This window comes from Pelodiscus sinensis, chromosome 1 (assembly GCF_049634645.1).
Source record: "Pelodiscus sinensis isolate JC-2024 chromosome 1, ASM4963464v1, whole genome shotgun sequence".
Classification (NCBI taxonomy): Eukaryota; Metazoa; Chordata; order Testudines; family Trionychidae; genus Pelodiscus; species Pelodiscus sinensis.
Genome location: NC_134711.1, coordinates 147956700 through 147977160, shown reverse-complemented (window position 1 = coordinate 147977160; position 20461 = coordinate 147956700). Strand labels below are relative to the sequence as shown.

The following is a 20461-nucleotide window of genomic DNA, read 5'->3' as shown; positions in this document are numbered from 1 at the left end:
AAACCACTGTGCACAGACTGCTGCATCTGACCTGATGCTGACAATGCAAACTAGTCTCCTGCCTCAACTTCCTTGTAAATGTCACCAAACAGAAGAAATGGATGGTTAAATCTCTCGGTGTGGTTAACTCCTCCTGTCTTCTTTCACCCCTATGAGGTGGAACAAGAGCACATAACAAGGGTCATCTGAAGAAGTGGGCTGTGCCCACGAAAGCTCATGATACCATCTACATGTTTTGTTAGTCTATAAAGTGCTACCAGACTATTTGGTTTTTTTGTCAGTTTACCTGTACAGACTAACTTGGCTACCCCCTAAAGTTTAAAAAAAAGAGTAATACTCAGCGTTGCTGTTGCACTTTTTCTCCTCCGAACTAAAAGCACTTTAACAAGGTGATGGTATCCCTACAACATGGGGAAACTGAGGTAAAGATAGGCATAGTCCCTTGACTACGGTCATAGAGTCAATGGCAAGGGAACAGAACCCAAGTATCATCACTCCTGGTCCTATGCTGTAGTCACTGAATCACAATGCCAGCCTATGCTAATCTGGTCCAAAGCACAAGAGATAGGTACACTCTCCTGACCTTCAGCCTTCTGGTCTATTTTGGCTTTTCACTTTTCTTCCCCACACACCACTTCCCCTCCCCTGGATGCCCAATGGTAGAAAGGGGCTGTTTCCTTTTGAGACTCTCATAAATTACAGGCAGTGTGGTAGTAACATGAATTGTTTGGCTGGCCCTTGTTAAGCAGGAGGGGGCCTAGGTCTGTGGGCAGCATTTCCTCAGTAAAACAATCAGTTTCTAATCAGCAAACACTTCTATTGCTGCCTGTGTTTAATGCAAAGTGTGCTTACTCTGGCCCCATCTCCTCCTCCCATCTCTCTTTCTGTCTCCCACTTTTCTTCCCTCCCCTCCTCATTCTCTCTTGCTCTCTTGCCCCCAGCCACTCCACCCCCTAGTGCAGTGTGTGTGGCAGAGAACTGGGCTGACAGCTTTTTCACCTCACACATCTGATGCAGCCCTTGTTAATCTCACTATGCTAATGACCCAGTTCTTTGATTTACTGGACTGTCTGAAGGGGACTTGATACCTTCACTGCACTGACAGGAAATTGTTATTTTAACCTGATAGGAAATAATTAAAAAGGGGCGGGGGGGGGGGGGGGGGGGGGAGGTTCTGTCAAATCCTCCCCCGCCCCGCGTAAGATTTTAACCCCTTCTTTCCCAGAATAGTTGGTGAGTGTAGGCTTTTGATAGAGCAGGGCTCACATGTTGATGGAATGTGAAGGGGTGCTTCTGGGTGCACCTGCCTTCCAGGAAGGTAGGGACATTTTTTGAGCAGAAAATCCTACTACATAATTGGGTAGAAAGATGGAACTTGTTGCTATGGGACTGTAATCCTTTCCGCTCGCGAGGCCAGAGGAACACGTACTGGGCTTGCAACCTCTGTGCACGCAACAGAAATCTAGATGGGAGATGGAGACATTTCACAAATCAGGGGTTGAGCTGCTGATTTCTAAACCTTTCCCCTTCCCAGATACAAAGAGAGGCTGGTGGGTTACAGGAACGCTGTTGAGAGAGAAATCTGCGTACTTGAAATTCTTGCCTGTGTTACTACCACCACCACATTGGGACCAGAATTTCCATTTGATGCATTAGGAACTCCACGTGCTGTCCCTGCCCCAGTGGCTGGCTCTGCAGCTCCCACTAGCCAGGAACCATAGCCAATGGGAGCCATGGGAGCAATGCCAGTGGACAGACAGTACACAGTACAAATCTCTCATCCCTGCCCCCTCCCCACAGCTCACACTCCATCCTCTTGTCTTGCCTCAGTCCAGAACCCCCTCCTGCATGCTGAATCTTCATTTCTGGCCCCACTGCAGAGCCCTCATCACCAGCTGGAGCCCTCATCACTTTCTGCACCAAACCCCCTGCCACAAACCAGTGAAAACAAGCTAGTGAGGGTGGGGGAGAGCAAGTGACAGGGAGAGTGGATGGGGTGTGGTGCTTCAGGGTGGGTGGAGAAAGGGGTGTTCAGTTTTGTGTGACCTAGAAAGTTGGCAAACTTAATTGTGGGTGCAGCTGATATGAAAATCTGGACTTGGATATTAACTGTTCTTTCAGTTTTTAATTAATTCTTTCATTTGTTTCCCCCTCTTTATGCTGGCTATTCACTTTTTGTGAAAGAAAGGTCGTCGTTCAGTGCTGGTACCCTGGCTGGGGGATTTGGGGAAGTGCCCCACCTTTAGTCTGTTAAATATCCTGTTCTCACTCCACCTACAATGCCGTTTAGTTGATTAAGTGCCAAATGAATTTATCCGTCTTCATTTTCTGCCACACGTTGCTCTTCACCTTTCTGCCAATGTCAGCAATGAGTTTTGTAATCGTGTGCACATTGGTCCTAGCTGGGAAGGGTGCATTGCACACTGTTGCTTCAGTACAAAGCCCCTGGCCAGAGGGCTAGGGAGGCCCTTACCCCTACCCCACCACATACTCCAAGAAGCACCTTTTTTTCCTTCCACTATTCATTCCTTGCTCCTACCAAAGCTGTCCACCTGGACAGGGAAACTGGCAGTTTTACTCGCTGTAGGCTTCCAGCACTGCAGGGACAGACTTAAATCCTACCTCCCAGAATTATATTGATTTCTGTTTCTTGTTATTTTTTAATTTCTTGAAAAGATTTTGGTTCTTGTTAGATCTTCTAAAACAGCCACCCACATTTTAGGCCTAAGCCACGTGACAAATCTTGTCTACACTAGTGTTATTAGTCTCTGTACTCTAGCAACTGCTATCAATAGTTTAGCTGCATCATTGACTTAAGGCATACACACTTGTGCAAAGAGGGCTCAGGCATTTTTATTGGCATGCTCCGTGCAGGTTTGGAGGGAGCACCACCTTAGTTCTGTCTACACTGCAGGTTTAGCGTCCGTACAGCAGCAATGTTGTTTGCATTTATTGACATAAGGATAGTAATTCTGCATGAGTAGACACACCGTAAGTGACCAATTAAAGGTTTACAGTGCAACAATTGTGTGGGAGAACAGATCATATTATCTGAGATGGCTGCCATATGAGGAGAGATTAATGAGACTGGGACACTTTAGAAAAGAGATTATTAAAGGGGGGACCTTATAGAGGTCTATAAAATCATGACTGGGGAAGAGAAAGTAGACAAGGATGTGTTATTTATTCTTTCTCATAACATAAGAATTAAGGATCACCAAATGAAATAATAGATGGCAGGTATAAAACAGACCAAAGGAATTATTTTTTTCATACAACGCACAGTGAACCTGTGGAACTTCCTGCCAGAGAATGTTGAGAAGGCCAAGTCTATCTTAAAAAAAGAGTTAGATAAATACATGGAGGTTAGGTGCATCAATGGTTATTAGTCAGGATGGACATCTTGGGCTGGGCTGGAGGAGTGTCCCAGGTGGAGCAGTGCTTCTCAACATTTTTGATACTAGGGACTGGCTTGCTGCCTTCCTAAACTGTATCATAGAGATCTCAGGGACCAGTGCTGAACCAAAGACAGGTTGTTGAGAAACACTGCTGTAGAGGACACAGAGGGACAGGCAAACTGAGCATGTTATTACATAGATACTGATAAGTAAGGGGGCTGATTCTCATTTATGTTAAGTCTCCTTCACAAAATCTGGTACAGGTTGCACCTCCCAAATCCAGGACTTTCTGGTCTGGCAACATGCATGGCTTGGCATGGATGTTGTTGGACCAAATAGTCCCAGGAATGGGAGCCAGCTGAGAGAACTTGGGGTTTTTGGAGTCCTGGCTGGGCCAGCAGTGGCTAGACAGGGGAATCCTGGCATTAGCAGGGCCAGGCGGCATCGGGGAGCCTTCACCCCAACTGGGGAACCCCCAGTGTCAGTGGGGTCAGGCAACTGGAGGGCCCCTAGCATCAGGGCCGGCAGTGGCCAGGGAACCCCGGGAAACCCTCGACAGCAGCGGGGCTGGTAAACTCTGAGGAACTGCTGGAGGTAGAGGGGCTGGTAATGACCAGGTGGCCCTGAATGGGGAACTGCTGGGATCCCCCGGTGCAGCTGACAGGCTACACTGCTTGTTTTTGCGCAAAAACCTCTTGCGCAAAAAGCATTGGCAGAGAATATGCAAATGACAGCACGATAAATGCTAATGAGCGCTTCATTAGCATACTCTCTGCCTGCAAAAGGCTGAAGTGTAGACGTAGCCTGACAGAGAATGTCATCTACCCATGGAGCTCATCCAGTTGGAAGGCATCCACGTATTCCATTTGCTCTGTATTTATTTGTGATGTGTGAACTGGAGGGAGGAAGCCCGGATTGGGTTGTAGGGGGTTGAATTCATCAATAGAAAGACCACTTCCCAGTCCCCTCCTCTCTGTTAGAGAGCCGATGTTGCCTGATGCATTTGTGATCTAACTTTCTTTTCTTTTCCCTTTAATTGGAATGGAGGTGGGAAGGGTCTATGGGACAGAGGCATGTGCTAAGCGGTGCATAGGCTGCAGGAGTGATGACTGTGGTGTGAAAGCCTGGAGGAGTTAGCACAGCTTTGATACACTCAGACACTAGGAAGATCCCAATAGCAATTTGCCAGCTGACAACATGGCTCTTCTGATGGTAAAAAACGTGGATTTCTTTGGTACTCGTTGTCTCCTTTGTTGGCTTTGTAGTCTAGTATGTCTTTGGCTTCTCCTCTGACCCTACGAACTAGGGGACCAGCCAGCTAGTCCCAGTAATTAACTAAGCAGCACACTCCCACTGACGACTTCCTGCACTAAGAAGTGCTCCCATTAGCACTGCTGCTAGAGGGCATGCGAAGCCTTTGCACATACTGCCACGTAACACAGGAGGAATGTCTATTTTCCTTAAATCCCCAGTCATTGGTTGCAGGTGGTCCTGATTTTATATTGAAGGTTTCTTTGGGAAGAACTGGGTAAAATGTTCTTGGCCACAAAACCTACAGCCACCTTATCCGGCTTGTGCATTGGTGGCTCATTCCAAACTCCCACTAGGTACATCGCAGGGGTTGCTAAAGTTTGAGAGTCTTGCAGGCAGTGCTGGGATCCAAACTACGTGAAGTTTGCCTGCTGTCCGGCTAGGTTTGCATCCCAGGTGGTTGGCCCAACTGTTCTTCTTTCACAGTTAGATTCCTACAAACCTGAAATGAGCAGCAAGGGGGGAACTCCAGGGATAACATAATTTTTCAACATAGCCTGTAGGGATGTTAATTGCCATTTACAAAGCTTAACTGGTAAACCCTGGAGCCGGGGGTTGCTCCAGCCAGGCCAAGCCCACAGCACCACACCATGGGTGCGGGGGCTGCTCTGGCCAGGCCGGGCTTCTGGTTAACTAGTTACCTAGTAAGCATGCTGGTAAGGCTCATGCTTACTGGGAAACTGGTTAACCCTTTACATGCCTATAATAGCCTGAGATAATTGCTGCTTCCAAAGAGCATGTATGCTCTTGCAAGGAACCATTTGCTGATTCCCGGCCCCCGCATTTAAACCAAAATGCTGTGTTATAACCACAGCCCTGGGGGAGGTAACAGCATTTGGCAAGCAAAAATCTTAAGCAGCACTTAGCTGGAAATATTTGCTCTGCTCCTGGAAGAGGTGTGGTGCACACTGATTGCCTAGCATGGTCCTCAGTGGGTGTAATTTGTCTTGGGGTGTTTGTAGTGCCTTGTGAGATTTTGTGTCGTCCTGACACTTGATGCCATGGCTGGCTGATGGTGACAGGTCACCTAGGGCCAGGCTTACAGAAGTGCTGACCGTGCACTGTTGACGTCCATGGCAACTGATGATGTCCAGCACGCTCCTAAAAATGATACCTTTAACCTCCTTGTGCCGGAGTCTGTCCTCAGGAAACAAGAGTTTTTGTGAAGCCTCACTAATGGTATAGTGCTTCCTTTGAGTGACTCCTCTGGGGGAAAGTGCTAGAGAAGCAGAGGCAGATGATGGTTTTGCGGGGCCCCGGGCAGCATAATTCCGCGGGGGCCCCCCTTTCCCACCGCGCATGCGCAGCAGCGCCACGGCGCATGCGCGGGGCTTTCCGAAGCGCGGGGCCCGGGGCAGCCGCCCCATTCACCCTGCGGTATATCCGCCCCTGTAGAGAAGTACTCTTAAGCCACTACTGCCCCATAAGATGGCTAGACACTACCGAAGTAGCACAGGGCACCTTCCTGCAAGGAGGCAGTAAAGCCAGAGATGCCTTCAGTACCCCCCACTTCCCAGGGTGAGGAGTGTGAAAAAGGAAGCACCACACACATACTCTGTCCACCAGTGCGGGCTTGCAGTCTCAGTGGTCACTGGGGCTTGTGGGCTTCCCTCTACAGAAACCAAGAAGGGCTGGTGAAGGAAAAAAAAATCACCTGAGAATCACGTTTGATCATTTCGCTCTTGTCATCCGCAGAGAGCCACAGACCCTGTGTCAGCTTATGGGCGCCCCGCCTGGGTCCTTCTGCTCCAGGCTGCGCTGCACAGGGTGACAATGACCCCAGGAAGGAAGAGACCAATGGCTGCTGTCACCTGTCTGATCCTAGCAGCTGCTGGTTACTTTGCTAATTTGGGTGAGTTTTATTCCTTCCCTCCTGTTCTACTCTGCCTGGAAATAACGGCAGGCCCGTATTGTCTACAAGGAATGGACCCCGCTTCCATCTCAAAGGGATTGGCCCCACCCAGTCCTAACTGGACAGTCTCTCCCCCAGCCACACACGCCGCAGGAGGCATTGTTGACCTCACTGCTTCATTAACCTGACGGACAACACCCACACCTGAAGGGGATCCTACTCCTGCTTACCCAGTTCAACCCATGGCCAACAATCCATCCCCCTTTTGCAGTGATTGCCATATTCACGGTCCAGATAGCCACTGCCACACAACCTGCCCCTTTGTGCCCTCTCTTGAAGGCCGGTGGCAGTGGAGAAGCATGTCACGGGGGCTGGGTAGGGTTTCCAGCACTCAAGAAGTCATGTGGCAAGCGAGAGCATCAAGCTACCTTTCCTTCTGGAAACCTGCCCCGAGGCAGGGGAGGGCTAAGAAAGGACCTTCGAGAACCAGGGCTCCCGTTCCGCACTTGCCAAGTGCACAGCAGATCCCTGCTGCCTGACCACTTACTGCCAGCATGGAAACCAGCCAAAAAGAGCTGATCTATGGGGTTCAGTGTAGAGATGAAATAGTGTAGTTGATTAATCTATAAGCTTTTGCTTATTGATTAAATGCTATAGACTACATGCATTTCACTCCTCCCACCAGTAAATTTTTTAGCAGGCTGGCCAGCAGCCCCGCTCAGTTCTGGCTCATGCCAGGTCCATGACCTCCTTCCACTGCGGCTTTGCATTTAAAGTGTATTAGGAGCCAGGCAGGCAGGCAGCCCAGCTCAGTTCCGATTCATGCTGGGTCCGGAAGCTCAGACACCCCCTTCCAGACAGGGGCTGCTGCCATCCCACACTGCTGCCTCTTTATCAGAGGCAGCAATGCAGGGTGACAAGCAGCCAGTCTGCAAGAGGAGCTGGTTTTTAAACTGGGCTAGCTCCCGCCTGGCACACTGTGCTGCTGCTGGCCCCGCCCCTGGGGACTGTAGAATAGTCGACTAACTGATAAGAATTCATGAGTTTACTCGACTGTTCAATTAACTGATATTTAACATCCCTAGTTCAGTGTACTGTCCAGTGCTCATGCCTCGTTGAAGCACAGGAGAGGAAGCAGTAGCTGCGTGCCTCTAGCTGAGCCGGGGTGAGAGGCTGTCTGGAGGGGACAGCATGTTTCCCGAGAAGGCCACATTTTGGAAGCTCTGGCTCCACTTCAGTCTTCAATCTGCCTTTGCTCCATTGCCTGGACAAGCCTAGCCTGCCTTCTGCATGCTTTGAACACCCAGCTCTCTGTGTCCCTCTCCTGGAAGCTAAGCAGCTCCCTGAGAGCTCAGGTTTTGCAAATGGTCTGTTATCCCTGCGCAGAGAGCTTCTCCATCTCGTTCCTGGCCACGGCAGCAGCCTCTGTCGTGATTAGAGAGAAGGGTCTGAACCAGAACGCTGAATAACCCAGAGGCTTTGAGATCAGAATTACAGTCCCAGCTTTATAATGGACCGAATCAGACCCCTGGATCTGAACACACACTTAAGCTTTGGGATGTTTGAATCCCAGAGCTGGATTTTCCAGCTTAGACGTCTCTCTGCTTGACCCAGTCATTTCAGGATTCCAAGGGCTGTTCTGCGTGAGGAGACAGGCCCGGGGTGCGTAGTCGGGCAGTGGAGGGAGCTCCCTCTGCTCTTCTATATGCTGACGCTCATGCGGGTATCTTGTGCTTGCCCCCACCATGTAGGTGAATCTCTTCAGGTCACCGTCCAGCCTGCTTCTGCCGTCCAAAAGTATGGTGGCTTGGTGAACCTGGGGTGTGTGGTAGAGCCTCTGAAAGTCAACGTTACCTGGCGGCTGAATGGGAAGGAGCTGGTGGGGTCAGATGCAGCGCTGGGGATCCACATTGAGCTGGGGAAGCTCCTCATCCTGGCCCTCAACAACCACACCGTGGGCCGGTATCAGTGCATCGCCCGCGTGCCTGAGGGAGTTGTTGCCAGCGTCCCAGCCACAGTGACATTAGCCAGTGAGTAGCTTTTGTCTTCTGCTCTCTCCTCCTCTGCCTTTGAGCCCTCGCATGGACTGGGCCTTTGTTTGGGGATCTGGCAGCCTCTGAGACACCGGGGCAGGCTGAGACCACTAATACAATCCCATCATTAACACAGATGTCTGCCGTGACCCCCTTAGATAGACGTGCTAGACAGCAAGCCCGTACCATGATACCTTCTGAGGGGAATGACAAAACCCAATGAATGTCAGTGACCATGTAATATTTACCTGTACCTCGGTCTTCACTTGAGAGAGAGCAAGTGGTTTCAGATTTCTCCATCTGCCGGTTCTCTTGCTGTGTCCCGTGGTGTCGCTCTTTGGCTCAAAGGCTGTGGCTCTCAACCAGGACTCTAGGGCTCCCCAGGGGGCTGCAAGCAGGTTTCAGGGGACCTACCAAGCAGGGCCTGCTTTAGACTTGCTGGGGCCCAGCGTAGAAAGCTGAAGCCCTGTCGCACGGTGCTGGAGCCCAAGGCCCTGAGCCTTGTCAGCTGGGGCAACAACCAAAGCCTGACTTTGCAGGGGCCGCTGTGGGATTGGGACTCAGACTATTCCCCTGTTTGCTACCCCCTCACTGCGAGGGGCAGGGATTCAGAGAGAGAAAGGTAGAGAACCCCTGTTCTAAGTACACCTCAGTATCATCATGACATCTGACTTCTTGGTGGAGACTATCAACAAAATAAACTCCCATAAACTCTGTCTCTGTCCTGCAGTCACAGGTTGAGAATAGTCCTGGACTAGAGTACAGGGCACTGCAAGCCACATCCCCTTCTGGGCTATGTAACCTAGTGGTGTGTGGGTGGGTGTGAGACATGTCCCCACCTGTGTCCACTCCACAGGGGAGGTGTCTGTTAAAGATTTCACCCATGGAGCTCTGCTCCTTAGTTCAAGCTTCAGTGGCCCTGCTTTTTCAACAGGACGCTCAATTCCTAGCGTGTTGGCCCTCACAGCTGCACCATGGGTCAGCGCATCGGTTGGTCACGTGGTCTTAATTCCCTTGTTTTCAAACTCTCAAAAGCTGTCCCTTTTTGTGTCATGTGGAAGAGTTGGCCTCCCCCCCCACAAAAGGAAAAGTAAAGGAGGAGATAGCGGCAGGAGAGAGGCAAAGAACCAGTACAACCCCAGCAAATGCTAAGGAGAGAGGCCTTCGGATCTCCTCCTTTAGATTAAAAGGAAACTGCTATTCCATGCTGTAGGAAGGCAGGGCTCAGTGGCGTGCTGTTGTACTGTGTAGAGAGGAGTGGTGCTCAAGTACAGCCATTGTTTAGTCCGACTTCCTGCATGACACATGCCAGAGAACTCCTCCCTGTCCCCCCTCTCCCAATTATTCCCACAGCGGATCTTTTAGGGGGAAAAAACGCTTTGAAGCTTGATTTTAAAAAATGGTCAGTGATGGAAAACCCATCGTGAACCCGTATAAATGTGATGGGGCACATCTCAAGCGGGGTAAGGGGTAGGCTTTTATTTCAGGTTGGGATCTACGCTCCGGACTGAGAGTATGTTGAGTTAGGGATGCGTCTTGACTGAGGCTGTATACCCAGTTCCGGGTACGTCCTTCTACACTCACGTTGGCCTCATGAAACCACCCCTTATCCACAGATACACGTACCCCAGTGCACCTTGTATGAGGTGGGGACATGATCTTCTTGAGAGGCTGACACTGGGGAGAGGAGCATTCAGGGCTAGCACTTGCGAAAGGGCATGTCTGAGGAGAATGACATTCTCCTCAAATAGCCACTGGACAGAGCTTCCTCGTAAAACCTGCAGTTGGGCCTGGCAGGAGGCAGGGAGGGAACTGGGGAAGGGGATATGTCTAAGAAATGGAAGGAGAGAAGCTGTTTGTGCAAAAAGGGTTTGTATGGAAGCCAGGAACTATTGGCTTGTCATCAAGACATTAATCAGAAGTGAAATGTTTAGGCCGGTCCGGGAGGAGGAGAGGGAGAGTGGAGTGGAACAGCAGCTCTTGCTCTCAGAGGCAGGGTGGGAGGGGGCTGTCATTGGGCTGAAGCCATCAGGGGATTTGGCCTGGGCTTTGCACTTAGATTAAGTTTCGGCGAGTGCATTCCAGAGCAGAATGGGGGCTGTGTTCTGCTGGTGGGCTGACCCAGGAGGGGAGCAGAGAGGTGGATGGAATTACCAAGGGCATGGTTTGCATTTAGGAGGGACAAGGAGACCAGCGCATGCAGACTCCTTAGTACGGTGGTTTGCTTTCAGGCCTCTCTTAAATGTCGTTGCTTGGACAAAGCCAGCATTGTTCAGTCTACCTGGGTGCTGCCTTCCCCCTCCAGCTCTGGAGGCAAGGGAAGACAGGCATCCATTTGCAGAGGCTGTGATCCAACTGCTGGTGTGCAAGAGGGCCCCACCACCTTCCCTTAGATAGACCCCAGCGATAGCCACATCCAGTGCTGTAGCAGGGCCCCAGAAGTTGGTGGGGTGTTGATTCAGGCCCATATATAGTCCATCCCTGTCCTTACCCCCACCAAGCCAGAGAGTACTTGGGGTGAATCGAAATACATGAGGCTTCCAGTTAGCATGGGTGTGCCAGTGTGAGTGAATATTAATAACAGCCTTTACAAGGCCTAGTGCAAGGTGTAGAGATCCAGTATGTCCCTGAGCTGGAATCAGGGAAGGGGGAGATAAGTGAGACCTTCCCATCCCCACAAACGTCTTGCCACCGACAGCAGCGAGGAAGATCGGATGGGTTGCAGAAGAAGGGCGAGAGCTTACCGGGCTTTGTTCCCACCACTAGGGGGGATGGTTGTCATTGAATGGGTCTTGAGAGCTAATGGGGAAGGAGGGTTAACTTAGTAAGAGGCAGTAACCCACTGTGGAGCCCTCTACACTTCATGGCATGTCCTCTAAAAACCCATGTCTTCCCACTCCATCAAGTGTCATTGCTTTGCAGGGAAGCTGCTGTTGGCCCCACTGGATCAATTTCTGGGGCACCTGACATTGGCCACTGTCAGCAGACAGGACACGGGGCTAGATGGATCTTTGGTCTGACCCAGTACGGCCGTTCTTATGTTCTTATTGTCTTGGCACATGGCGAAGCGGGATGCTCCCACCATGGTCTCTGCTGTCTTTGGGCCATGACAGTGGGCAGCGTGAATCCCACTGGGCAGCTGGGAGCCTGGGAACTGGTCCCATCTGTGAAGAGCCACCGATGGAAGTGGGCAAGGATGGAACTGAGGGAGGACATGAGTGACACAAGCAAGGAGCAACACGCATTGGGGTGTGTGGCCGGTGGGCACACCTGAATCCGTCTCTGATCAGGTGACTCAGAGGACTGGTTGAGACTAGCAGTTAATTTCCATAGAAGAGAAACCTGGCTATTGTTTTGTAGCCTGCAGGGAAGGAGAGATGGGTGGAGAGGATGGAGGTGGAGTGTTTAGCTCAGGTCTTCACGCAAAGGGCAGATGCTTTCTGTGGTGTATATGGATGGACTGCTAGAAGGGTTATTTATTGGAACTTGAGCGACCCCGCCCCCCCTCCTCCCCCCACACACATAAAGCAGCCTGGTGCACAGAGCAGATGGTAATGACCTTGATCACTTCCAGCCTAAGGTGTGTTGGAATGGGAGATCTAGAGAGGTTCCATGTCTTGTTCCCAGTCCCTTGGGCTGTTCCATGTCTTCGCCCTGATGTTGAGAGTGACTGGAACTCAGGCCAGTCTGAATGTGGCCAGGCATGGGCATGGGCTGAAGAATGGAGACTCTTTAAAGGCTGCCTAGCTTGAATATATAATGTTCTTATGAATATCATCTGCTGCTGCTCTTTGCCATCACACCCAGCTCCTTTTCTAATAGTCTCCTAAGACTGAAGTGCACGGTGCACAGTCCCCATGGAATGGTTTGGGAGCGACGATGACAGTGGTAGAAGTTGCATGTTGCTGAAGATTAGTCATCCCCACTCCTATCCAGAAAAAGGCTTTAAGCACCTGTTGAACTTCAAGCATGCAAGTAGCCCTGTGGAAGCCAATGGGATTGCTTGCATGCTTTAACTAAAACCTGCTTTTCTGGTTAAGTGCGAGTGGATGGAAGTGGCAAAGCCATGGAACGTGCACTATACAGTGGGCACACACCATGAGCGTAACTTAAACAGAAAGACGGGTGAGGGGGGATGTAGCAGGAAAAGCCACTCACACAAAAAGGTCAAATGCAGAACTGGTGTAAGTTGAGTAGCTTGTGAGGATTTCAACTGGAGTTGCGCCTACTCGTGTCAGGACTGACGTTGACCTCCCACTGAATACCACATGCACGCTAGTGGCAACTACCTGCCTGTTGAATGCCAGATCAGTGCCCTGGCTGGGATGGTTTAGTTGGGATTGGTCCTGCTTTGGACAGGGGGCTGGACTCGATGACCTCCTGAGGTCTCTTCCAGACTTATGATTCTATGAGCTACTTTGCTGCTTGCACCCCTTTTCTTACCATCTTAGAAACTGATGCATAACATTCCTCCCTTACCTCCCCTGGGGTACGTCTACCCCATGTCTACACAAGCTGCCCATTCTTTTCAAATATTTTTCAAAATAACGGGCGCACTATTTCGCCATCCCGGTAAACATCATTCTACGAGGGATAAGAGATGGCTCGAAATAGGGAGTTATTTGGTGTTGTGTAGATGTGCCAAATTTCAAAATAAGCTATTTCAAAATAGAATAAAAATACAAAAGGCAATTTGCATTGTGCAGATTACGTACCTTATTTTGAGTTTAGGGTGCTGTGTAGACGCACCCCTGGACAAACACTTATGGGAGGAAAAGAATATACTAAACTGAATTTTCTACTTGCCAGTCACCTGGCTGCGAGGGAAGAAAAGACCGAGGGCTGCGTTTTTTGAAGGGGTTGTACATACTGGAAATGCTTTAGGACCAGAGAGGGTCATTCCTTTGTGCCCTTTCAGCTTTGAGAAGTGAGGTAGCAGAGCAGCCCTCAGCATTGGCGAGGCTCATGGGAGCAAGCCTGGTGTTGTTGCAAAGTTCCATTGAGCAGTGACCCCTGCTCTGGGGCATGGTTGGGGTGCCTTAGGAATTTGCAGCTGTCTTCTAAAGAGAAACCCATTCATTTTCCTTCGGCCTGGGCCCCTCAGCTGATGACTCCCCTGACGCAATGAAGGGGGAACTTCATCTCCATCTTGAAAAAGTATTTGCTCGCTGGGCTCAACTTCACCAAGGGCTTCTGGCTAGAGGGCCAGGGGCGGTGTGCGGGGGAGGAGGGAAAGAAAACACAGGTGGCGTTTCCTGAGCCTATCGCTAGAAAGGAAGGGCATCTGCTGTGGAGACATAGCAGGTTGGCTGTGATGTGGTAAGGAGCCAAGCTTGTAATATGGTAGGGGTGCAGGAGAGGGGCTTGGGGGGGGGGAATGAGGACGTGCTGGGATGCTAGCATATGATGAGGGTTGCACGCAGGAGGAGCTGTTCTGAGGGGGCCTGTGTGTCTGACCAGTGGTGCGGGGAAAGGGGGGCAGGGAGTGAGTGAGCGGCCAGGCATGCATGAAGGAGGTGTGGAGAATGGGATTGTGTGCATGTCTCATCATGGCACTTGGAAAGGGCTCCGTCTGTTGCAGCTCACGGAAGAGGCCAGCAACTGGAATGTAGCTTAGTGCAGGCGGAGAGCTCTAACCCCCTTGGGGCTCTGGCAACCGAAATGGGGATTAGCGAGGAATAACTCTACTCTCCTGCTTGATGCCGGAGGAGCCTCAGTCCCTGACACGCCCCATTCTCAGAGGCCCTGCTTCCCTCCCTGCCCCTGGCGTGAGGGCAGTCAGGAAGGCTCAAGATCTGTCTCTGTTCCCAACCCATCCGACTGAGGAGAGCTGCCCAGTTTTTCTTAAAACAGTGGTTTCAGCAAGTCGGGGCTCAGCTGTCCCCAGTGCCTTCTATCCAATAGCCTCAAAGCCCCTCACGACACTGATGAATTGGGATATGACCGCTCTCCAGTGAAATTTAAGATTAAGGTCCCAGTGGGCAAACGGCACGAGGGGAATAGAGCAGGGGTAGGGTCTAGCATGGGATTTGGAGATGGGGAAACTGGCACGGTGGGAAGGAGCTGACCGGTTGTGCGGAGCAAAGTCAATCTGTCAGCTTTTCCCCCCACTCTCACGATCACCCATAGCTTCTTCTGGTCTCCAATTTTCTCGTCTTACCTGCCTGCTGAAAGGAGTCCATGGGGGTCTCTCCAGCTCATGTGGCAACCCCAATGGGCCAGGCTGGGTGGGTGCGGTAATGCTGGCAGTATCTTGGCAGCAGTTCTTCAGCCCAGAAATGAATGACCACAGCAACCTTCTTTTTGCCAGATCTGTTTGTAGGGAGGTTTCAAGTGCGCATAGGCAACACAGGCCCTGGGGGAGACAGGTTTCAACAAATACATTATTTGGGGGGGTCATTTACGGGAACAATCTGCCCACCTCCCCAACCCTGCTCTTGGCTCTCTCTTTACTTTCACCCACAGCCGCCCTTTGGCTCCCCCAGAGACCAGGGTGGCAAGCTGAGAGATGCAGGGGAGAAGGGGTGGTGGGTCCTCTCCCCCTTTTGTCTGGAGGGGCAAAATAGCTGCTGTGATGTCACAGGGTGGAACTCCTGGAAGTCTGTGGGTGGAGACCCCCCCCCCCCACATACACACTTGCCTGTCTCACCAGCCTTTGGCTTTGCATCCACCTGTGAGGCAAGGCAATATTACCCCCACTTTACAGCCGAGGGAAAACACAGCACAGAAAAACAAAGCATTTCATTGAAAGCCACGCATCGTCTGGGTGGCACAAGCAACCGTAAGTCCCGTGAGCCCCAACTCTGAGATGTATGGGTTAGCCTCAGGAACAGCTTGGGGTACCACTAAGCCCTCTGATCCACCAGCCTGAGCTTCCTGTCACACTGTGCTGCCATGACTCACTGCAGACCCACTCCTGATCCTACACTTCCACCAGCATTCGCACAGGTAGGGGGACATCCCACTGCAGCTACATGCAGGCTCTGAACCAACAGTAGAAAGGCTACAGCCAAGGTAACTCTCAGCTTCCCAGGCACTCACCCCCTCTGGAGTATAAACCCAGGATCATGCTGTCTTTCAGTGCACAAGGACTTGTACAGCGTGAGCTCACAGAGTTCACCCTGCTCAGTGTTGAGAGGAATATGCAACAATCTTTATCCCTGGAGTTACAATGTCCCGTGCATTTTACTCCAATTCCCTGGTTTAGATAAAGCAAAAACACATTTACTTAACTCCACAGATAGATTATAAGTGATAGCAAACAGATCAAAGCAGATTACTTAGTAAATGAAGAAAAACACATACAATGCTTAACATGCTAGAGTGAGTGGATATGAATTAGCAGCTTCTCACCCTGAGCGACAGTACCAAACAGGATTGCAGATTCTTAAGGGACAAGCTGCACTTGCTTTACAGCTTGGAATCCCCAGGTTTTAATACACAGGCTAGAAATCCATTTAGTTCCCCTAAATCCATTTAGTTCCCCTAGTTCAGTCTTTGCTCCTTGGGTGTTTCCAGTCTTGTTGTGCTGGGAGTGAAGAACAGATGGCGTCACTCTCTTCCTCAGATCGCTTATATGGCAGGAATCCTTTTGTCCCAAACTCAGTTTTTGGGACAACACTGACCTCCCATGATAGAGTCCGGAGTCAAGAAGCCTAGTTACATGCCCTTGCATTCCTTGCTGAAACACATGTGAGCTGTCTGGGACATTCATAGGAAGCTTAAGTTCTTCCAGGGCCTGCTGTCTTTGCTGCTAGGCCATCAGCAATGGCTGGCTTCTTCATTTTTGTACCAGAAAGGCTAGTGGGGGGGGGGGGGTTGTCATCCAGAGGAAGCATGACTGAAATACCGATACATAATCGATATTCCTAACTTCGGATACAAAAATGACACATGCAGCAAATCATAACTTTCCCAATGACATCTCGCGTGACCCGTCTGCTACAGAAAGCACCATAAACGGGCTGCCCGTGAGCATAAGCAGACTCGGCGGTCGCCTGGGGCGCTGCCTTCAACGGGGTGCCCGGGACACCTAATGATGATGTCACGGGGCACCCAGGTGCCCGATGATTATGTCACGGCCTTTGATGGCCATGCAGGCGAGGGCTCTGATCGCGCGTTCTGCCTGGGACTCCAGCTGCCACAGCCGGCCTCAGGCCACTCCTGACCATAAATATGCTATAATCCTATTATATAATAATATCACTGTGAAGAATATGGGGTGCAGTGTCACACTTGCCTGCCTCACTGGCCTTTGGTTCTGCACCCGCCCGGGCGGCAGGGAGCTATACAGACGAGGCAGATGAAACACAGAAAAGCAAAGGATTCATGCAAGTCTGTGCACCCAGTGGGTGGCACAAGCAACCATAAAACCCAGGAGTCCCGACTCTGAGATCTATGGGTTAACCTCAGAACCATCCTTTCCTTCCATACACCGAGCCCAGTGTCTGAAATTCTGTCTCTAATTGCTGAAATCTCATCATTGTTTTCCCTGCTGGGCTGCTCTGCATCTGAGGTGTTGGTCTGTTCTTTCTCCAAGCTTACTGGCTCGTAGGCCTCTCTCCTCTTCTGGGTCTCTCTGTTCATATAAATCCCTGCCAGCACGGCTGGAGCCTGTGCCTTGGCTCTGAGATCCTAATTTGGCCGTGATTAATTCAGACCACCAGGGTGTACATTAATTTTCCTGATGCTCGTTTATATTGTGTTGATCACAAAAGTATGTGTGATATGGGCAGGCAGATTTCTGATTCTCTCCTTTTCTCTGCCCCCTCCAGTTTCTGTGTCTCTCACTGTTTTATCCCTTGATCAAATGTCAGAGGAGAAAACACTTAGCATTCTTCCCCTCCCCAAGGCTAACATTCATTATCAGAGGAACAGAATGTGCTGTATGTTAGGAGTTAACGTTCATCTGGCTTTAATACTCCGTGGAAACACAGCTCCCCTTCTCTGCTTGACTTAAAGGATTAATCACATTTCTGAAGTTCATTCTTATTCCTGCTTTTTATTATTATTTTAATTGAATGATGCCAAGAAATTCTCAAAGTCTTTAGCATGCTCACTGCAAATCATTTTTATGACATTGCTAAACCTCTCCTTCTCTTTTCAACTTTTTCCACCCCCTCTGCTCCCCTCCCACGCTTCTCAAATCTGGGCACTAGAATCATCTCCAAACATCGGGCCGAACAACTAATAAGTTTTACATTTGGGGAGGCTTTTCAATATGTTGCCAAGGGAGCTGGTTTTTATTTAAAATTAAAACGAATCTTGCTTTAATCAGAAAGTCTGTTTTGAGACATTGCATGTCACTTTTCCAGGACTGTGGGTGGGAGAACCTTGGAGCCAGACTTATCTTTGCTGTTGGAGAGCTGGTATAAATCCCAGAGAATGAAAACACATTTTTCCACTCTCCCAGTCTGCCAAGGGAAGGTCATGTGTCGTCTGCGATCCACAAGCTCTTCTGATCCTTGCTCTCTGAGCTGCCTGAGGCTGTGAGGGCCATGGATTTGTATTGGTTGTAAGGAAAAAATAATTGTCTGTGACAATGGCACACCACTGCATGATGTGGTGATGGTGGTGGTCATTCGGCATCGCTGCGACGTTATGCTTTGAAGAGCCAATGTGGTCTTGTTTCAATACTGTGCCATGCTCCTTGGAAGAAGTGCCTCAATGCTAGGTCATGCTATGGAAGATGCAACTTTAAGTAATGTTGCAATGTCCTAGCACATTGCCACAAAGTGCTGAAGAAGCAGGGACCTTAAAACACAATGCCACCACCTACTTGACCTATGGTCTCAATGCAAAGACACAGCATCACCCCACAGCAGGTGCTGCAACCAATTTCCTGAAATAAATGCTCGTTTCTTTAACATTCCTGTGAGCTGGGCTTGCAGGAAAGATTTACAAACATTTGCTGGAAGAGCCATGTTCTAATTTACCTGCAGTTGGTCAGATCATGCTCTCTAAACATGGGTTGATTTCGTCCACAATGGCTTTTCAAACTGTTACCAGGCACCAGGGTAGTTAGACCTTCATTAAAACATGTCCAAACAGGCTGGTTCCCAAACTTTAGTTTAAGAGCTATAGAAGATGCATCTTTCTGCCCTATGGGTGAGTTAAGATACATTGGCTCCCAATGCTACTATATGATAACGCACATACAGTATAGGACCCAGGAGATTGTGCACTGCAAGTGGAGTTGGAAATAGGTCTCCAAGGTTTATTTTGTCTTCTAATCTTTGATGTTGTGGGTTTGGCAATCCAGGGACTGGAATTCTCTTAAACATGTCTGTGTTGCTGCTCTCAGCTTCTGAGTGGCTGGCAAAGACCTAAAGCGCTACCTGATTCAGGCCATTTCACTTTGGTATCTGCTCTGAGTGGTATTTCAAAAAGAGATCCCCCTCTACCTCCCCACCTCCAATAGGGTCAAAGAGTAGAGGGTTCATACAAACCGTCTGAGCCCTAAAGTCTTAGAACAGAGACATTTCCATCCTGAGGCAACGGCTCAGCTGGCGTGTCTCTCAGGTCACTAAGCTTTTCCAGGAGGGGCCAGCTGTGCAGAGTAGCACAGGAGCAGGTTCTGAGGCGAAAGGGTCAGTCAGCTTATAAAAACTTGCAGAGAGCCATTGCAGTGTTTCCATTTGGCCTCTAACTCTTTGCCACACGAGGAGTGAGTTGAGAAGTGCAGCTGGAAGAATGTAGACAGCAGGGGAGAAGGAAGGTGGAGGACTGGACTGGTGAGGGGGTGGGGGCCTGTGAATAGTTCTGTCAAAACATTCTCCTAATGGATTTCTCAAATGTACCAGCAGGCAGGCACATGGAAGGTGTCACGTCAAATGCCTTTCCTTATGAAACCTGATCTATCCCTCTTGGTCTGGTATTCTCATTCTCTCTTAAAGGTACCCTCTGTTTTTAACTCCTAGGAATGTGATGTGAGTTCAGGACATGGTGTGGGTGGGTAAACAAAGGAACCTGGCCAAAGTCCAGTTCTTAGGCTGTACAGATGGGCTTTCTCCTTCCCCAGGATCTTTAAAACTTGTTTGTTTGTTTTTTAATTGTGAGCGTAGATGCATTTAGAGACCAGTAATTCTCTTCTGTTTTTTCTGTGACCCCCTTCCATCCCCTCCAACACCTTCTCAAAAAAACTTGGGTGGGAGAACCTTAAGACACAAGAATAATCTAGTGGTAAACCAACCTGTGGCTCTTGAGCATTTGACTCAAGCAAGAATTCCCCATGCGAAGGTGCTTAGCATTCAGGCAATGGAAGAGTTTGAAGTGGTGGTTGTGGTCACAAAAGTGGACTCTATAAATGACTCTCTCCTTCCTGTTCCATATTAATTCTTCTCCGTTTGCTTCCAGATTCAATCTTTCAAGTCTGTGAACTGAAATAACATCTTTTTTTCCCCCTCTACACCCAAAGCCTTCTCAATCTATTGACTGTATCTATTCCTATGTTTTCCTCTGTCTAATCCTTCTGTTTGAGATGTGTAGCATGGGAGGATGAGTAGCATTCATCACCATAATATCCAGGGGCTGAACAGTTAATTTAGAGCTACAAAGCAGAATAGATCTTCTTACTTGGTCCTGTTCTTTGCCTTTCCATGGTGTCAGTTAAGCTAGCTCTGCTCTGCTCTGCTCTCGCCCCTGTTTTGGTGCACATTGGCTACACACTCTCACTGGGGCCAAGTGAGGGTGAGACACAACCCAGTTGGATTCTTTCACAGCTGTGCAATTCTGCCCTTAGATGCACCCCAGCAAGTTCCTGGTGAAATCAGTAGAAGTCAGGAGTGCACAATGAGGTGCAGAACTGAATCCACCATCTGGCCAGTAAATACTTTGACTCCCTTCCAGCACATTCCATCAGGGGATCT

At 49.8% G+C, this 20461-nt stretch overlaps 1 protein-coding gene across 7 annotated transcripts in view; it reads left to right on the top strand.

Moving 5' to 3' along the window:
* BOC (BOC cell adhesion associated, oncogene regulated) overlaps nt 1–20461 on the top strand; it is a 135291-nt gene that overhangs the window by 91392 nt on the left and 23438 nt on the right. For 5 of the 7 annotated variants that reach the window (XM_075906705.1, XM_075906681.1, XM_075906699.1 and 2 more), the window contains 2 exons: nt 6405–6561; nt 8313–8591. In XM_075906705.1, the coding sequence (XP_075762820.1) occupies nt 6483–6561; nt 8313–8591 (358 nt within the window). In that variant the 5' untranslated portion in view covers nt 6405–6482. Of the gene's footprint in view, nt 1–4580; nt 4611–6404; nt 6562–8312; nt 8592–20461 lie in introns of those variants that run through there. The other 2 variants (XM_075906664.1, XM_075906657.1) reach the window with 1 other exon arrangement.